Source organism: Macadamia integrifolia, chromosome 8 (assembly GCF_013358625.1).
Source record: "Macadamia integrifolia cultivar HAES 741 chromosome 8, SCU_Mint_v3, whole genome shotgun sequence".
Lineage (NCBI taxonomy): Eukaryota > Viridiplantae > Streptophyta > Magnoliopsida > Proteales > Proteaceae > Macadamia > Macadamia integrifolia.
The window spans coordinates 780,492-799,580 of record NC_056564.1 but is presented as its reverse complement, the minus strand read 5'-3'; the positions used below and the strand labels follow the sequence as shown (position 1 = coordinate 799,580).

Below are 19,089 nucleotides of genomic sequence, written 5' to 3'. Positions count from 1 at the left end.
AAAAAAAAAAAAAAAAAAAGTAATAGAAATTATTCTCTATCTAGTTTCTCTTTCTGATCAAATTCACTGTTCGAATGCTTTACGGGCATCAAATTAATTGAAGTTCCTGTTTCCAATGCAGATTGCAGATCATTGATTTATCAAATTGACAAATTTTGGTCCTCCAAGCAGACGGGTCCAACTAGGGTGGGTCCGATAGTTGGAAAGTTTATGAACATTGAACCAAATCGAGCTTGAGCTGCACAAATTTCTGGCCCAATTTATTTTGGAGTTGAGCCCGAATTCGACAAGAATTACACTCCAATTTCGACCCACGCCTCTACACTCATATAGGTCCAAAGAATTTGTATGGGATCACCGATCACCTACGAAAACGGACAAGACCCGAGTGGACACACAACCTAACACATTCCATCTTGTCTCCCCTTTTAAAATCCCAATGCCTTTGTTCCATACTCATTCTAAACCATTGCAAGTTCATTGGATATTAAAGGTATAATTGGGTCGGGTGGTGTCGGGTCAGTCCAGAACGATTCCGGTGTAGGGATTCTAGGGAATGGGTATCGGGTGAAGACTATGGTATATGATGTGGATATGGATACACATTACCCCGAATGCCAGAGGTTGGGTGATTATATTAAATTGAGGGGAAATTCAATAATGTGGAATTATATCACAGACAGTGAACATCTATCATCTACCTACATTAATGGCAACGACAAACCTTCCTTACATGCACCGCCTTTCTTTCTATATATATGTCTTCGTCGAAATAAAAAACAGAAATATTTTTGTCACACTAGAGATTTAATCGAAATAAAAAATAAACGAACTATTTTATCATTTTTGCCGGAAAGGGGTGCGCTGTATTTCTCCCCATTCATGTAATAGCACGTGGCATCTATTTCGGATCCGAGACAGACCCATAAAGAGGATTAAAGGATGTGGATGACACATGTAGCGCAAGACAATGACGCGTGGTCTCCCTCTCTCCCGTCTCACGATGGTCCTATCCTGATTTTGGGTGGCTTAAATTTTAATTAACATGTTATTACAGTAAATACCAATATTACCATTTCCTACTTCTTATCTTAAAATTCATAATTTCCCCAAATCAAATGAAACCACGATTTAGGATTTTCAATATTACCTTCTCCAGCGAAGGTGGAGAAGGTGGTTCGTCACAGGATAACAATTTCAGTCACCGATGAGGCTATCGTTATTTAAAGCGCTCTTTAAATCCATCCTTTCAGAAAACCTTAGATATTTATGTTGAAGGTATGAGTAATTTGGAAGAGAGAACTCGGTAATGTTGTTCAAAAACCCCAAGGACATGGTAAAAATGAGTTTGTGAAGATGATGGTGATGGAATAATGGATGGTTGTTTTATACTTAAGTTCCTAGAGAACATTGCACCAAGGGAGAAGGATCAAACCTTAGGGGAGGTACATGGGAGAGGGTTCTCTATGAGGAGTGCAACAATGATGTGCAATAAAACAAACAGTACATGGGCAATGAGGTCATTTATGTGAGGATGAGATAGATAGACATTAATGTGCTAGCATAACTCACCTGGCGGTTTGAAGAACCTTTTCCAAAATAAAAGAAAACAAAAAAAAAGGTGGAGAAAATGTTGGATATGCCATTGGTATATCGGATGCTAGTATCCATTATATCTATCTCTCTCTTTCCCCTTTTTGAAATGACCATCATATCCTTCCTCGATGATACCTTATCATAATACCTCCATTGGTGTTATCTATTAACTTACTGTATACTGACGGCATACCTATCTCTCTCCCAAAATAATTTAATATAAATAAAAATAAAAATATAGAAAATGGAAGCACTATCTTGGAAAATATTTCACCAAAAATGACTTTTTTTTGCCACATGTCTTAATTCAACAGTTTGCCTCTTGGATAGATATAAAATGATCTATTCGATAGATCACATGTCAAAATTTAAAATCTTATCTCACTATATGTTTCACCATGTTCAAGATTTGCCTTCCTTTGATATTCATGTATCACATGTAGTACCAAAAAAATAATGAAACAAGAAGGTTGTTTGGTCGCATAGCCTGATAACCCTACGCCAAGGTACATGAGAGCACAAAATTACCACTTGTTCCTTTGGGAAATAAAAAATACCATCCCTATATATGTCCTTGTGTCCACTCTTATTGATCCCCACGCTGATCCATTCCCTATAAAATAAATAATGATTTTTTAAGAATTAAAATCACGCATAAAAAATCAAATTAGATACACGATTATGTATTAACCTACTGGTTTCCTTCGTTTTTTTTTTGGTAAAAATGGTTTCCCATTTATTACCAAGGCTGTGCATACTTCCAAGTTCCAATAGGAAAGAAGTTCATATGAACTCCTAGTTTCTACATAATTGAAGGGGGTATTTTTTTCTTTTCTTCCCTACCTACTCTTTTTCTCATCTTTTATTTTTCAAATGGAAAGACTCTTCATCCTCACGAGCAAACCCATGGTGGCCAACTAAAGAAAAAGTGGATCATGCTTGAGTTGCTTTTTCGATGTGATAATAAGTACCACCTTTATATATATGTCACCCTGAAAGGAAAAATGAAAATAATGCCAAGAGTTGAGAGAGGCCTAAAAGGATAACAAGCAATGGCAACTTTTGACCTAATCCACACCAATGGTCCAATGACTTTGGCCCTAATACTTCGCCTATTCAATTTGTCTACTTTATTATGAGGAAAAGGTTGGGTACAGTGGCACAGCACCCGCGCAACCACTATGCGTATCTATTTCTCCCATTTTTTGAAATGACCCCCTACAATTGAATTGTACAATTCTTTTGTCATGCATTTTCATTGGTGCAGCATGCTATGCAACCACTATGTCTATCTATTTCTCCTCTCTTTTGAAATGACCCCCTACAATTCTTGTACAATTCTTTGTCATGCACTTTCATTGGTGCAACCTGTTAGATTGTTGCATGTGAGCGGTGTGCCATTCCTTTCCCTTAATTTTTATTTGATTTATAATTTGTATCTATGATTCATGTGGGATATGATTAAATTTGGCAAAATCAAATTACTTCTTACCGATTCCAAATGAAATCATAATGCAATCACTGATCCCGATTCTAATATTGAGTTTAATAATCTTGTCTTATGTGAATCTTGATCCAACAATCTCCAAGACCTTGTCCAAGGTGGGTGTTTCTAAGGGTTCAAATTCTTGATGGTGAGTGGTGAGTGGCAACGAGGATCCAACGGTTAGGAGAGCCCTGACATACACTCTAGCCGTTGGATCCTCATTGCTACTCACTGCCACATTGCCGAAGATTTTTATGTGTATTCCTATTATATATGTATTGAAGAAGGTAAGCAAGTGGGCACACATGGGAGGGTATGGGCAGATGGGGGAAGGCAAACACATATTGAGCCCACTACTGGTTTGCGTAGCCTTTTCCCATATATATATGTATTGCTTGGATATTTATTTTCGACGAAACCTTTGTTACACTTGGTTTGAAGGAAAAATACACGCATCAACAGTTACAATTACTCCCCTATTATGTAAACTCGATAATATTTTCATTATTCCCATATGTCCATCGTAAGGCAGCGCCGCAGCGGTACCCATTGGCGATGGAATTCCTTCTTCTTCACTGAATGCCTTTGAAGGGACCAAGGACGTATTTTAATTTATAATTTGATATGCATGGTAAGCTTTCATTCCCTTTGCCTTTTTTATTATTTTTCATTAAAAAGAAAGCCTTCATCCGCTTTACCTTTCTCTTATTTTCCATTAAGAGAGAGAGAGAGAGAGAGAGAGAGAGAGAGAGAGAATAAGAGCTTGCTTAGTTAGTTCAACGAAGAACCTCAACGTCGATGTTTAAATATGAAAAGGCAGTCCAACCCACTTCCCCCCAACTGGCGTAAGAGTAAGACAACCGCTTTCACTTTTATTCTCGTGGCGAATCGACCAACAAATAGGTTCTCTCTTTCTGGTTCCAAGCTGGGACTTGGAGGGACCCAATTTTTATTTTAATTTCTCTCCTCATATTATGCCTTTGAACTCTGGAGATACTTTATCAGGAAATGGATATGCATCTTAGGTCTTCAAACTATTGATTAGAAAATTGAAACCCTAGCAACACCGCCAGGTTCTCCACTTCCACATCAATCTCAATTCTCATCCTCCAATCTGCAAACGCAACAGCTGATTGGTTGGTTAAGATCTCATCGCCCACTTATTTTAATGGTCTTGATTTGGATGGAAACAGTCTATGCCGATTTCGATTTGGTTAGAATCAGCATCGGTCTCAGAACTGAAACCCACTGATCTGGACCAAAAACAATTAAGGAGTGGGTCGCTTTAGAACTGCCAGAATCGGATGGATCACAATCGATTTCAATCCAAATCGATTCGATTCTGGTTTTTAAAACGTTGGTACCAAGTCACAAATAGAATCCAATTGTTGTCATTAAGGGAACAACTACCATCAGCGGATCAACTCCAGGGTTTTAAAACCCGGAATCGGCAGATTCCGGTTGGAATTTATTTGGCTTATTTCCTCAAATGGTCAAAAATAAAAATAAATAAAAAGAATAAGAATAAAATAGAAGTAGAAATTAGAAGATGGATCTGACAGCTGGTAATTAAATCGTCTGGAAAGGAATCAGATGCCACATGGCGCTTCCTTACGGCTTGTTGAGAAATATGATGTGGATAGTAAGGAAGATAAAAAAAGAAAAAGAAAGATGATGACGTATTTCACTCACCGACTCTCCCGTCTCCTCTCTCACCTCTGGCCTCTGGGGCATAGCTGTTGCATAGGCATTTTTCAGCCAGAAAAGAGGGGGGAAAAGAAATTGAGAAAGACAAAAACGTCTTCTCGTCTCTCTTTCTATGGGATGTGCCTTCTGTTTTTTTATGTATTTATAAATTTCTTCACATCTTCGCCTCTGCGTTTTTTTGCTTTATCTCTCTATCTGTTTCCGGAGGAGGAAATCTATCTTCAAAAGCTTTTGCCTGCAAAAGTTAGGGCTTTTGTTTTAATTAATTTGTTGTTTGTTGTATTAAGGGAGAGAAAAGGTTCAGAGGTACGTACGTCTGTTTCATCCTTTGATTGATTGATTGATCTCGGTTGCCCTAGAAGTTGTGATCTATTCGTAGTTCATTTTTTTTTTATCCTTCTCTGTTTCTCTTTCATCTCGGATTGATCGTAACGACAGTTGCGTTTCATTTCTTCGTTTTTGATAATTTGGTTGAACAATCCCTTTGCCAACTGTAATACAGTGATCATTCGTCGGGTGTATCCTTCTCTCTCTGTTTTAGGGCAGTGTGGATTCAGCGTTATCTGAACGAGATTCGACGCTGACGTAGGGTTTCTTTCTATTTCTATAATAAATTGGAATAGGTATAAGGTTACCCAATCCTCCAATGGTTGTTGGTTTAATTGCTTGATCTTTGTTACTCGGAATCCAGAACGACGGGTTGTCCATGCCGTGTCGGTTTCACCTTCCAGGCGGAGGGGGTTAGCTGGTGATCTACTGGAAGTTGGGAACATGACTGATTTCCAACCACGGCATCAGAAGCAGGATAGTAATGATGCCCGTGCTGAGTTCCATCTGGGATTGGAGGAGTTGATGCGGGGTCGTTTAGATGATTGTATGTCCTTGGCTTCCTGTAGCTCTACTCGCGATCAGGAAGATGATGGTGAAGAGGGCGATCAGCTAGTGCGTCGGAGGAGACGTTCCGATCTCGAAGGGGATGACCTGGCTGAGTCTTCCGCTGCTCGAAGGCGACATTCTCGAATTTTGAGTAGGTGGGCTGCGAGGCAGGCCCAGGAGATGTTCACCACAATTGAGAGGAGAAATCGTGAATCCGAACTCATGGCTCTTGCGGGTTTGCACACTGTCTCCACGCTTGATGCTTCATTCCTGAGAGAGTCGCAGTCTCCGACTTCCAGAAGACAGGGTGCTGTTGAGAGGCCGAACACCCAGGCATCCTCTCTCCTGCAAATGTGGCGGGAGCTGGAAGATGAGCATTTGCTCCATCGTGCCCGAGAAAGTGTGAGGGAAAGGTTGAGTCAACAGAGGAGCGTTGATTCTAATACCAACCTCTCTGGCACTAACATGTCTGAAAACCGAGAGAGTGAGCCCCGGGGTGGTTCAGAGGATGCTAGTGAGAGCGAGAATGAGTATGGGACGTGGCCCCAAGGGCGAATGGGGTCGCAGAATGAACACCCCAACAGTTCTAGCCGTGAGCAGTCTCCTGATTTGGGAGATATTGAAAGGGAAAGGGTGAGACAAATTGCTCGGGGATGGATGGATAGTGGCATTAGCGACCACACATCTAGTGTTTCCCGGAGGAATAACAGCCCAAGGGCGGAATGGCTTGGTGAAACTGAACGTGAAAGGGTGAGGCTTGTCCGGGAGTGGGTCCAATTGACAAGTCAGCAGAGAGGTGGCCGTGGTGGCAGAAGGGAAGAACAAGCAATGGGACTGCGTGATCAGAATGACCAGGTTCGTGACGGATTGGTGGTTGACCATGATGAAGGCCAACCTGAGCATATCCGACGGGATATGCTGAGATTTCGTGGAAGACAGGCTCTCATCGATTTGCTTATGAGGATTGAGAGGGAGAGGCAGAGGGAACTGCAGGGGTTGTTAGAGCACCGGGCTGTTTCAGACTTTGCTCATCGCAACCGAATTCAGGTTAGTTGTTTATCAGAATGCCGTTCATTTATTCTATAATTTATGGATTTATTCATGCTTCTATTTTTACATGCATCGTTATTAAAGCTATGACATACATTACAAGACATGGCATCATTAAAATAATGACACCTGATATCTTGGATCAGGAGTGGAAGAAATTCCACAAGGGACTTTATGCATTTGGAGTTGTCAGTGCAAGAAATACATATTGGGCTCATAACTGTTTCCCCCCCATATGTTAGTGTAATATTCTCATGGTAATAAAACACACGTATACCTTTGGAGTGACATTTCAAAAATATGTAATAATAAATTTTTTTTTTTTAAAAGAAATTAATCTGTCAACTTCTAGAGAAAATCAAAACAGTCTATCACCATTTATAGAAGGATGAAAGTTTATTTGATGTGGTTTATGTTAAAACTAGAGAAATACTTGCACTATGAAGGGTGTTCCCTTACGAAGCCCACCAACGTTCCTATAGCTGCATACGTTGGCGTTGGAAAGTAAAAGTTAAAAATTGAAATTCCATTGCTCAAAATGCACAGGCACGGGCATTTATAAGGGTTTCGCAAGGAAACTTTAATAATGCTAGCGTTTATCAAAAATATGTAGATGGAATGACAAGGCTCCAATGATAATTGGGTGGGTGGGTCAAACTCTAAATTAAATCCTAGGTAATTATGCTCTAATCATCTTGGGAACGAGTCAAAAGTACTTTTATATGCACTTATGCATAGGATTGAAGTGGATCCACAAAATTCTATAATAAAATATTATCATCTTGGGATTATTTTTCCTCCTGTTGATTAACTAATGATGTAGTCATTGTTTACCTTTTGTATCGATCTGCTTGGTCATCCTGAGTCCTGCTTGCGGTTCTTAGCCATGGTTCCATACACTACCTTTGCTATTATATTTCATAAACTACTTACTACATCATCTGGTATGTGAGAACTACGAATCTATATTGAAATGCTTTGGTTGCATTCACTTCTATCATGTGGAAACCTGATACTGTGGCATTTCTCAGTCACTACTGAGGGGTAGATTCTTACGCAATGAAAGACCTATTGAGGATGAGAGGCCACCTTCAATGGCAGCTAGGGAATTAGGTCAGTTAAGGCAACGCCATACTGTATCTGGTTTAAGGTATGTGCTCTTTTTATGCCATTTCTTCTATGATGTCTGTGTCATGTTTTACTTTTTCCTATAATGTTTTTGTAGATCAATTCTTTTCCAGGTGAGAATTTACTATGTTTTGGTTATGGTTTACCTCTGAGGATGCTAATATTCTGGAGATGAAGCTGATTAGCTGGACTTTCTTATTCTAGGAATTAATGAAAACATTATAAATAATATTTTTTGTCCGTGTTAGCAGATATTTTTGGATTTTCTTTATTAGTTTCAACATGTAATTAGTGTATCTCTGCGAGAACACTGAGTATAGGTGGCCAATCGGTTGTGAGAGTTTTGAAGTAATTAGATGCGCTACTGATTGGGGGGAAAAGTGAAGTGCTAAAATGAGCTTTTGAACTTCCCCACTTCTGTCATGTGTTACAAATTTTTTTAATGGATGTCTACTATTTTACCATATCCTTTTACTACTCAATGGGCATGCTTGCTGCACAGGCGATGCAGAAACCAGGTTGTGCATAATGTTCGCTCTGCATGTGGTCTAGGTGGGTTCATGAGAACTCTTTGGCAGGGAATAGTGAAAGCCTGAATGCATTATGGCTTTTGTAGTAATTGATGGTGCTTCTGAAGAGCAATAATTTAAGTTCGTATTATGATGGGTATTGTTGCTGCTGGTAAATTAGGAGGAAACAATAAGAGAATATAGAAGAGCAAGGAGCAGACTGGCAGTCTAGGAGGCTCAGGACACCATACTTCTACACAACTGGGAGGGAGAAGCCTTAGGTGCAAAACAATTCATTCAATTATGCTGAAGTGTTCAATAGGAGGTTTACACTTCTATATATTGACCTTAGCCCATCTGAAATTCTAGTCTTCTACAGTAGAAATATCCCACTCAAGAGTCAAATAATTAAGCATCATATCGTATCGCATTAATATCCCTTGATGGGAAACTTTTCAAGACCCAAAATACCCCATATGACTAAAGTAATGGCAACTATTTCAATCCAGTACACTACTAGCTGAACCCTACATCCTCCTGATTGTGAGTACTGCCAGGGGCAGCCACGCTTGGTCCACTCTGTCTAGGTGGACTAGTTTTGCTTATATGATTCCTCTTTTCTTCGCTGGAATTCCCATCACAGTAGTAGTGGGATGCTGGATAAGGAAAGTGTGCTATTACAGTTGTAGTGACCACTCAATTTACTCTACTTAACAAACCCTGCCCAACAGTTGGAGGTTGGCTTCAGGAATCTTTTTCGGCTACTCCACTCTATGCAACACCTTTCTTTTGTGTAATCATAAGTGCTTATGAGCTTATCTGTCATGGTTTTTCCTCTGGCTACACTCAAAATAAAATTTGGCTTTCTCATGTTTTGTTCAGGCTTCACTTGCAGGGTCAGTATTCACAATGTATTTGTTGCGCATATGTGGTGGCAGTCTCAATCTGCTTTCTGTTATCTTGTTACCTGTCCATGCTGCTCTTATGTTCCCCTATGTTCGCTCGAATGCATTCATTTCATATGTTTTTCTTTCTGCTGTGGTCATATATCCTACTGATGTAGATAAGTCACTTGGGCTTATTTTATTGCAAATAAGCATTGGGTTGTGTTATGTATGTGTTGGGCCTTTGATCCCATGGGTTTTCTTTGAAATGGACCACTTTAATAGGCCTAAAATATGGGTAGAAGGTAGGAAAACGGGATTTTATTTATTAGTTTAATTAGTTGCTATTTAATTCAATAAAGGCCCATTAGGCCATTAGTTGGTTGTAAAGTCTTATATTGATTATTAGTTAATTAGTCCTACTTCATGTTGGAGTCATAAAGTTAAGTCTTAGTCCTATTTTGAATTCTTAGTTGTAGTAGGAGTGTCTAGTCCTATTGGGAAACTAGCTCCTAGTTATAGTAGGAGTACCTAGTCCTATTGGGAAACTAGCTCCTAGTATTAGTATGATTGTAAACTTCCCCTCTATAAATAGAGAGGCATATGTTCCATTATTGGACAGACTTGAATGAAAGAAAGTTTGCATTTATGAAGAAAGTTTGCAACTACATGCTTAGAGCAGCTGTGGGTGAGAAGCCCAGGTCAGAAAATCAAGAAAGCTTGTAACTTCACAACCAGCCGTCAGAATCTTCTCAACTTTAGAGGTTTTTGTACCCTCCTTAGGGACTATCTATACCTAAAAGTGCAGCTCAATCGGACTCCCACAAACCTGGCCGCACCTTTCTCTCTCCAGCTCTATAGAAGGTTGTTCTCTCTCCTATCGGGTTGGATTTTGGGCTGGTTTTGCTCCTATATGGGTATTGTATCCTTGAGGGTTTATTTGATGGTATTATTTCTTTGTTTCTTGCTCCTATTTGTATTTTTTGGGGTTATAAACTGCGGAGTTAGTTACTTGTAATCTACTCCTGCATTAAGTGGTATCAGAGCTACGGTTGAAGAAAGCTCCAAACAATCTATCAGGGTCTAACCGAAGATGGTTCCATCAGTTCGTTACTTCACTGGACAAAGGGATACATTCTACATCCTTGATTGGTTAGATTCTCTGGAGGAATATTTTGACTACTATAACTTGACAGAGACACAAATGCTTTAAGTTTGTTTCCTGTTGATTGGTCATGCTAGAGATTGGTGGAGAGTCAATGAAAAACGACTCCGAGTTCGAGGACATGAGCCTAGGACTTGGGAAGAGATGAAGTACGAGTTAGTGACACAATATCTCCCTGTATATTTTCAAAGAAGGCTCTTCCCTCCACAGGATTCTCATCAGAATACATCCATTGCTGCCCAATCTAATGATCATCTACATTATTTTCATGGGGAATTTCTTGAATGGATGTGTGAATTGGACATGTACTTTGACAACTACAACTTAACAGAGACAAAAATGCCAATATGCATGTTCCCAGTGAGTGATTTTGTTCGAATGCAATGGAAAGTCCGTGAAAGGCAACTTTAAGCTCAAGAATGTAAACCTAAAACGTGGGACGAGATGCAGTATGAGTTGGCAGGCATGTACCTATCTGAGCATGAACGAAACATGTACTTCCTTCCACCAGATGTCCAAAAGCCACCTACACTTGACAATAGCATGAAGGAATCATCGGCCTCTATTGCAAAAGAGCAACAAGAGAAGACATCTCTGACCAGTGAACTAGAGTCAAAAGTTGAGGTTAGTGTTAAAATTTTTTCAGCCATTCCTATTGTTGAGGAAGAACTAGTTATTGATGTTCTCATCAATGAGACTCATGTGGGAGAAGTAGAAAGCAACAAGGTTGCCACAATGGACAATGAGGTTGAGACTAGGGAACTTGACACTACAACAACTGTGATGATTGTGAACAGCTAAGAGGAAGATCCTAAGGAGTTCAAGAATGAAGTGTTTAAACCATCAATGGAACCGATTAGGAACCACCAGGTAGATGAACCAAAAGAGCTTTATGTTGCATTGAAGTTAGAAGAGATCAAATGTGCATATGTAGATGACCCTATGGATACATCCAAAGATGTTGAAGTTGAGCATGTGGAGTTTTTCATCCTATTAAAGTATCTTGAAGATCGAGCTCCTCACATTCTAGACTACATCTTTATCATGAAAAAACTATCTGAATTTTTCTACTGCTTGAAGAGGGACGTGCATCATGATATAATCACCCTCACACTATAAAATTTGAGGACGAATTTTTTCTAAGAGAGGGCAAGTTGATGTAGATAAGTCACTTGGGCTTATTTTATTGCAAATAAGCCTTGGGTTGTGTTATGTATATGTTGGGCCTTTGATCCCATGGATTTTTTTTGAAATGTGCCACTTTAATAGGCCTAAAATATGGGTAGAAGGTAGGAAAACGGGATTTTATTCATTAGTTTAATTAGTTGTTGTTTAATTCAATAAAGGCCCATTAGGCCATTAGCTGGTTATAAAGTCCTATATGGACTATTAGTTAGTTAGATCTACTTCATGTTGGAGTCATAAAGTCAAGTCCTAGTCCTATTTTGAATTCTTAGTTGTAGGAGTGTCTAGTCCTATTGGGAAATTAGCTCCTCGTTGCAGTAGGAGTGTCTAGTCCTATTAGGAAGTTAGCTCCTAGTAATAGTATGATTGTAAACTTCCCCTGTATAAATAGAGAGGCATATGGTCCATTATTGGACAGATTTGAATGAAAGAAAGTTTGCATTTATGAAATAAAGTTTGCAACTAAATGCTTAGAGCAGCTGAGATAGCTGTGGGTGAGAAGCCCAGGCTGAGATAACCACTTCTTTTATTCTCTCACCCTTCTGAACCCCCCTTTCGTTTTATTCTTCTTTTTTTTATTTTATTTTATTTGCTGTAACATTCAAGAGGTATAATTCAGATTCTGATAAAAGTCTGCAGAAATTAGAACTGATCAACAATCCTAGTGGGAATAGAGAGAGATCGATCTCCTCACTTTTTCTCTTATGTACTTTATTTAGCTAGGTCTTCAATCAGGGTTTTTCAGGCCTCATAAGGGTCCCACGATCCTTACCTAGTCATTTTTGGAAGCATTCAGCTGCTGTTCTTGAAGGTTCTTATCAATTTTCTCTCCTAGGTCAGAAAATCAAGAAAGCTTGTAACTTCACAACCAGCCGTCAGAATCCTCCCAACTTTGGGGGTTTTTGTACCCTCCCTAGGGACTATCTACACCCAAAAGTGCAGCTCAATCGGACTCCCATAAACCTGGCCACACCTTTCTCTCTCCAGCTCTATAGAAGGTTTTTTTCTCTCCTATCGGGTTGGGTTTTGGGCTGGTTTTGCTCCTATATGGGTATTGTATCATTGAGGGTTTATTTGATGGTATTATTTCTTTGTTTCTTACTCCTATTTGTATTGTTTGGGGTTATAAACTGCGGAGTTAGTTACTTGTAATCTACTCCTGCATTACCCACGGTCCTCAGCCACGCCCATCTATATGTGTTCATTATTGGTCAATCTGGCACTCTTATAACTGTATCAGAGAATTTATCCATCTGTTTCAGTGGTATGCTATACTAAGATTGTCAGGATGTTAGAAATACATCTCTACTCCATTTAGTTGTGCTGGAGTTTTTTGACTGAAGTACCTCCTCAATCGCTCCTCCATGATTGAGTCATGAAAACAAATATGGCTGCTTTGTGCACATTTTTGTCACCAATCAGAGCTGTTCTTAATTACTATTTTCCCCTTAGTTGGTCGGCTATTCTTAATTTCAACCACACTATACTGTATGTTTCCTCCAATAGCTTGTCCTTTCTTTTACCTTTTTTTCATTTTCTATTCATAAGGCATTTTGATTTAAAAAATGGGCATAGAAGTTCATGTGGCCGAAATGCAGATATTGGTATGGATGAGTGGTAATATTGGAAGGATAGAATCAGCGATGAGTACACTCGAGGAAACTTAGGAGCGTTATCTCAAAAGATGGTTTGCTTGTGCAATACAGAGTATTGGACATTTTGGTGTATAGGTGTGATTTGTTGTAATATTAGAGGTAGCAAAAAGACTGGAGATGACCTGGATGTCCAGTGTACTTGCCTCATATGAAGTGTATTGAAGGAAAATGATTTTGTTGTCAACCTGAAATTGTTGTGATGGGGCTTTGTTGAGTTGGGTGGAAATCCTTTGACTTATAACACAAACATTTTTCTTAATAGTTCTATGTCGGGAGTTACTTCAGTTGTAGTATGATAATTCAAAACCGTTGTTTTAAAACCTCTGGTCCCTTAAGCTGTTCTTTGTGGACAAGTCCTGATGGGTTATATTAAACAGACCTGTCCCAAACTTCAACCACTTGGTGAAACAGTGTCGTGTAATCTTTTCTAGGCAAGGATATTTTTTGTGTGTGTGTGTGTGTGTGTGTGTGTGTGTGTGTGTGTGGGGGGGGGGAGTTGATCCATGAATTTTGGTGACTGGTTCACTGGGCTTTGGTCAAGCTGGTTTATCAGGATAGGGCTCATGACATTCGTTAAGACTCTACCATCAACATATAGATATACTATTGGGCTTCCTCTTGTATTATATATATTTAATTTAATCGTCCATTACTAATGCAAAGAGACAAATGGTCATTTTTTACTCCTGCTGTAATGCTGTGGGTATAATAAACTTGCTTGCCTCTACCGCAGATGCTCGTCTCCACCCCATCTTCACAATTGTCAACATTATAGACTTGAGATCCCCTACTTTTCAGAGGTCACCAGATTGAATCTCTTGGTCTCTTTCATATGTTCTCTCTTACATGAGATTGTTCCTTTCCCAGAACTTGTAAATAAGTTAGGTAAGTAAGAAAATAGCTTCAATCTTCATTTTTCTTGGGTTTCAGTCTTACCTACTGTTACCATTATAGTTATGATATTAATATTCACCCAAGTTCTGCATATGGCTCTTAATATCTCGTTTATTCTTGTAACTGGGTATTGGTGATGCCTTTTCCTCCCCGACATGTTCTTAGTTCTTGTGATCATTACTTAATTGGAAAAAGTTATCAAAACAAGCCTTGATAGATAATTGAGCCAGAAGGGAATTTGAGTGAGATGTCTACCTGTGTCATATTTTCAAATACTTGAAGTGGAGGAAATAGTATATTCAAAGACAGCATGCCATCAACAGAATTTGTAAGAGATGGCAAATGGCCTTTTCTTTTGGTTTCCCCTTTGATGGATCTTGCTGGGGTGGAATGTGTAAATTTCCTTTGAAATGTGGGTTGAGGACTTCCAAGGATTAGAGGGAGCTAGCTGCGGCACTTTGCTTCAGGTGTTAGCCCTCTAATTTATACTTTGTGGGGTTTGTACTGACCGTGCTAAGTGCACAATCTTCTTTGTTTTACTACTAACTAATCAATAACATGAATGCATCAGATGAGAAGAATAAATACATCTTTATTCAGTTGTACGAGGATGTTTCTGCATCTCTTTTAATGTCTGCAACAGTTGGGTGCGCATCCTATGTTCATGTTCTCTGCTGCTTCTTTTAGTTGTCTTTTCCAGTTATTTTCTTGGATTATATATAAGCTGGTAGTTGACTGTATTTGATCTGTTGATTGCCCTAGTGATACCTTCCATGTTTTCAGGGATGGATTTCGCTCCAGGTTAGAAAATATTGTTCGTGGTCAAGTAACCAGTCATTCCGATACATTATCTAACAATAATGCCAACTCTCCTAGAAATGAGCACACTCAATCAACGACTTTGCAGGAGGTTGCAAATGAAAACCATGAGCAATCTCAACCTACAAGTCAGGAAGGTGATATTCGCCAGTTGCCAGAGCAAACAGGAGGCTTACAGAGTGATGCAGCTCTTGAAGGTACAGATTGGCAGGAGCCAAATAGTCAAGGGGATTGGCTGGAACAAGTTACAGAAAATGATAGAAGAGGCTTGCTACAGTCTTCTGAAGGTGAGCTTAGTCAGTGGCAGGAGGTTAATGGAGAAGAAATGGATGGAAACTGGCATGAGAATATTGCTAGGGACTGGACCCAGGAAACTTCAGTGGATGAAAGTGGAGAAGATAGCCATCTAACAGAAACCAATGAGGAGTGGCATGAGAATGGCTCTCAGGAGGCTGTGCAAAATTGGCCAGAGGGGCCTTCTAATCCTCCGAGAACTCGGCGAGCTATTCCTGTTAGACGGATCAATAGATTCCATCCACCTGATGATGATAATGTGTACAGCATGGAACTGAGAGAACTCCTAAGCAGGTTTTGATCCTATTCTCTGATACATTTATCTTAATTTTTCACCATTTGTTGAGTTGTCAATTTGGTCTTGTTGATAGTTCAGCGTGCTTAGTAGAATTTTAACTCAACTTGTAGGAGAAGTGTATCCAATCTTCTTAGAAGTGGGTTCCGTGAGAGCCTGGACCAGTTGATACAGTCTTACGTGGAAAGACAAGGTCGTACTCCCATTGACTGGGATCTGCATCGAACCTTGCCTACTCCTAACTCACCAGAACAAGATCCGGAGCAGCAGAGAGATCAGAATGAGGTCACGCAGATATTGTTGGTAGACCTCCTCTAGTGATGCCTTCTCCACCAATTCCCCCTCCGCAGCCACTTTGGCAGCAGGATATTCATCATGCAAACTGGCCTCGCCACAGTGTGCATCGCTCAGAAATTGTGCGCTTTCTTTCCTCTATTGTCCACAAATTTGTTTTATTCAACATAAGTTTCCTTTGTGAAAGTTTTATAAGTAAGTCATTTAAATCATTTTTAGATTCTGCATGATTTTGACTGTTAAGGTCCTTTTTTTTGGGGTGGGGGGAGGGGGTTGCCAGCTATTGAGTTGAATGACTTGTACTTTGATCAGAATTTTGAGAGATATGGCAAAGTGTTTTAGTTAGACATTCAAGATGAAGTTCTTTGGTGTTGATGATATTATTTTGGTGGATGAGACAAAAGTAAAGACTAATGCCAATCTGGAGTTATGGAGATCAATCTTGGAATAAAAAAGTTTTAAAATAAGTAGAATGAAGACATGGTATATTAAAGTTACACGAGGACGGATAATGAGGTGGTGAAAATTGATTAGAGCGAGGTTCTGCAAAATGATTATTTTAGGTATCTGGGCTCAACCATAGATAAATAAAGTGATATAGTGGATGATGCCTCACAAAGAATTTAAATAGGGTGGATGAATTGGAGGTGTGTGTCCGGAGTGTTTTGAATTGATGCATTCCTTTAAAACCTGAAGAAATTTTTTATAAAATAGTCATACGACTGGCCGTGATGTATGGTGTGGAATGTTGGGCAGTTAATAAGCATCTTGTACATAAACTTACTATAGCGGAGATGAGGATGTTGAGATGGATGAGTGGTAAACTAGGAAAAATAAAGGAATTGTCATATTAGAGCTGATTTGAGAGCTGCTAGATAAATTCATTTGGGGGTGGAATAACGATGTTCAATGAAAGCCTTTGGATGCTCCAGAATGGAGGAGTGATTTGATTCAGATTGCAGGAACTAAAAAAACCAGGTGCAAACCTAAAATAAAATTAGGAGAAGTGGTGAGGAAAGACATGCATGGCTTGGGCCTTGTATTAAGTGTGACGTCGAATAGAGCTGATTGGAGGGCAATGATCCATGTAGCTGGGATAATACTGAGTTGTTGTTGTTGTTTTATAGCAAAATGTCTCACTTCTATAGTTTTGCATGGATTGATTCTGTTAGGAAGGTAGGACATGCTGGGAATTATCATGTATATAGCCAGTGGTTTTTTTTTTTGGGGGGGGGGGGTGGTGAATATGACCAGTGGTTAGCTGGCTGTAAAAGCACTTGTTTCTGTAGCAACTCCCAATCTATTTTCACTTCTACAGGTGGTCAACGACTTCTGAATTACTCATTTTTCGCCCTCCAATTTGATTATTCATACTAACTTTGGTCGATCCTCTTGCATCACTGTCTTGCTGTATGCAGTGTGATTTTAGTCAGTTTAGGTTTTTGATCGATGTGTTTGTTAATGGTAGGGGGCTGCTTTTATTTCCTTGTTCTGCTCAAAATTTAAAGATTCCTTTGCTTTGCATGCCCCAGATGGGAAGTCTGTTATATGGTGGGGATAATATAATATATAGTGTATGATTTCCTTAAGTGTAATTCTCCAATCACCAGATTGAAAAAATAGGGAGAGTTGCTCTCTAGTAGTCTAGTGGTCTGTAGCTCATATATTCAGAATAACGCATCTTGCTATCATGTGCCTTCTTCATATTTGGGTCTGAACTGAATGTCGGTGCTGATCTGAAACAGGAGTGGGATATCATTAATGATTTGAGAGCTGACATGGCTAGGCTTCAGCAAGGGATGAGCCACATGCAGAGGATGTTGGAAGCCTGCATGGATATGCAACTGGAGTTGCAGCGCTCAGTTAGACAGGAGGTTGCTGCGGCTTTGAATCGGTCTGCTGGTGAAGGTCTGTGCACAAAGTTATGAAGCAGTTGATTCTTCTGATTGCTTCGCTTTTTTTCTTTTTTAGGTCTCCATTTGTTCCAACGTAAAATACTTTCCAGGATTTTCTAAAAACCAATATAAAATTGCATTAGGATTAAGAAAGGGGAAATGTTTTATTAAAATACAATCTAAAATGTTGGAAAACACCGGCCATTTAAATTTTTTGATGACACTTCATAAAAGTGGTGGTATCTTAATCATTAATACATGTGGCACCCATGGATGACTCCATCGCCGTCATATGGCTGTATTCTGCCCTCACTCAACCATGCCTAAAACATCCTTTCTAGTCATGTTCCCACCAAAAAAATGTAAAATAATATTAATTTTCCAGGAAAATTCTAGTCTGAAACAAATGAAGCCTTATGAATAAATGCTCTTTGTAATGTTTACTGCTTAAGCTTTTACCATTTGATGGGCTTATGGAACAAGAATTCATGGTCTCCAGAATTTCTAATTTCATTTATATGTTTCATTTTGTATGCTTTGCCATTTGTTCTTTTTCTGATTTTTTTTCAAGGAAGCAAGCATGTTTAGGCTTCCACGTTGAGGAAAATAACCCATCCACATGATGGTTTGGTATCATCCATGGGTGGCAGTTGTATTCATGGATCAAATACCACTGCTTTTCTGGAAAAAAACATCTTGCCTAAACTTTGTATTACGTTTCAGTAAAATTATTTTTATATTTTCAGACTAGTACTTTTGTTCTTGAGCAATTCCAGTAAAACATTTTCTGTTGAAATGGACCTTTTTTTAATGTACTTAGAATGGAACACTTAGTCTGTTATTTCCCCTTTCTGTAATTGACTTGTACAAGTTTTCAATCCGTTGCAGAGGTGGGTGTAGAATCATCAGATGGATCAAAATGGGGTCATGTGAGGAAGGGGACTTGTTGTGTTTGTTGTGATAATCATATTGATTCTTTATTGTACAGGTATGTCCATATATATATATATTTGCGAACCTATAAAGAAAGTACTAATATTACTTGTTTGAAAGTTCACTTTTGTTAATATTTTTTCAAAACATTGCAGATGTGGTCATATGTGTACTTGTTCAAAATGTGCAAATGAGTTGGTTCGAGGTGGGGGGAAGTGTCCGTTGTGCCGGGCGCCAATTGTTGAGGTGATTCGAGCTTACTCCTTACTGTAAAAAGAAAAAAAGAAGAAACGAGGGAAAAAAAAAAGAATAAACTACGAAGGGAGGGAGAACATGCTGGAGGCTTTAATCCTTTTTTCCGGTTTATTTTGGCCTTGTCTGAGTTCAGGCTCCTCCTCCTCATCATCAGGTTATCTGTAGATTG

At 39.2% G+C, this 19,089-nt stretch overlaps 1 protein-coding gene across 1 annotated transcript; it reads left to right on the top strand.

Moving 5' to 3' along the window:
- Nucleotides 1-4,784: 4,784 nt before the first annotated feature.
- LOC122087428 lies at nt 4,785-17,721 on the top strand. Its single transcript, XM_042656563.1, has 5 exons — nt 4,785-6,712; nt 7,747-7,865; nt 14,919-15,542; nt 15,657-15,959; nt 17,583-17,721. Exons 1-4 carry the CDS (start codon nt 5,561-5,563, stop codon nt 15,859-15,861), a joined length of 2,100 nt encoding a protein of 699 aa, XP_042512497.1. The 5' UTR covers nt 4,785-5,560; the 3' UTR covers nt 15,862-15,959; nt 17,583-17,721.
- The last annotated feature ends 1,368 nt before the right edge of the window (nt 17,722-19,089 follow it).

What these genes read in the sequence shown, in the direction of transcription:
- LOC122087428 (XM_042656563.1), top strand. Translation starts at nt 5,561, where the DNA reads ATGACTGATTTCCAACCACGGCATCAGAAGCAGGATAGTAATGATGCC. An exon ending in CTCATCGCAACCGAATTCAG is followed by an intron (nt 6,713 to 7,746) that starts GTTAGTTGTTTA and finishes GGCATTTCTCAG; the next exon opens with TCACTACTGAGGGGTAGATT. An exon ending in CTGAGAGAACTCCTAAGCAG is followed by an intron (nt 15,543 to 15,656) that starts GTTTTGATCCTA and finishes CTCAACTTGTAG; the next exon opens with GAGAAGTGTATCCAATCTTC.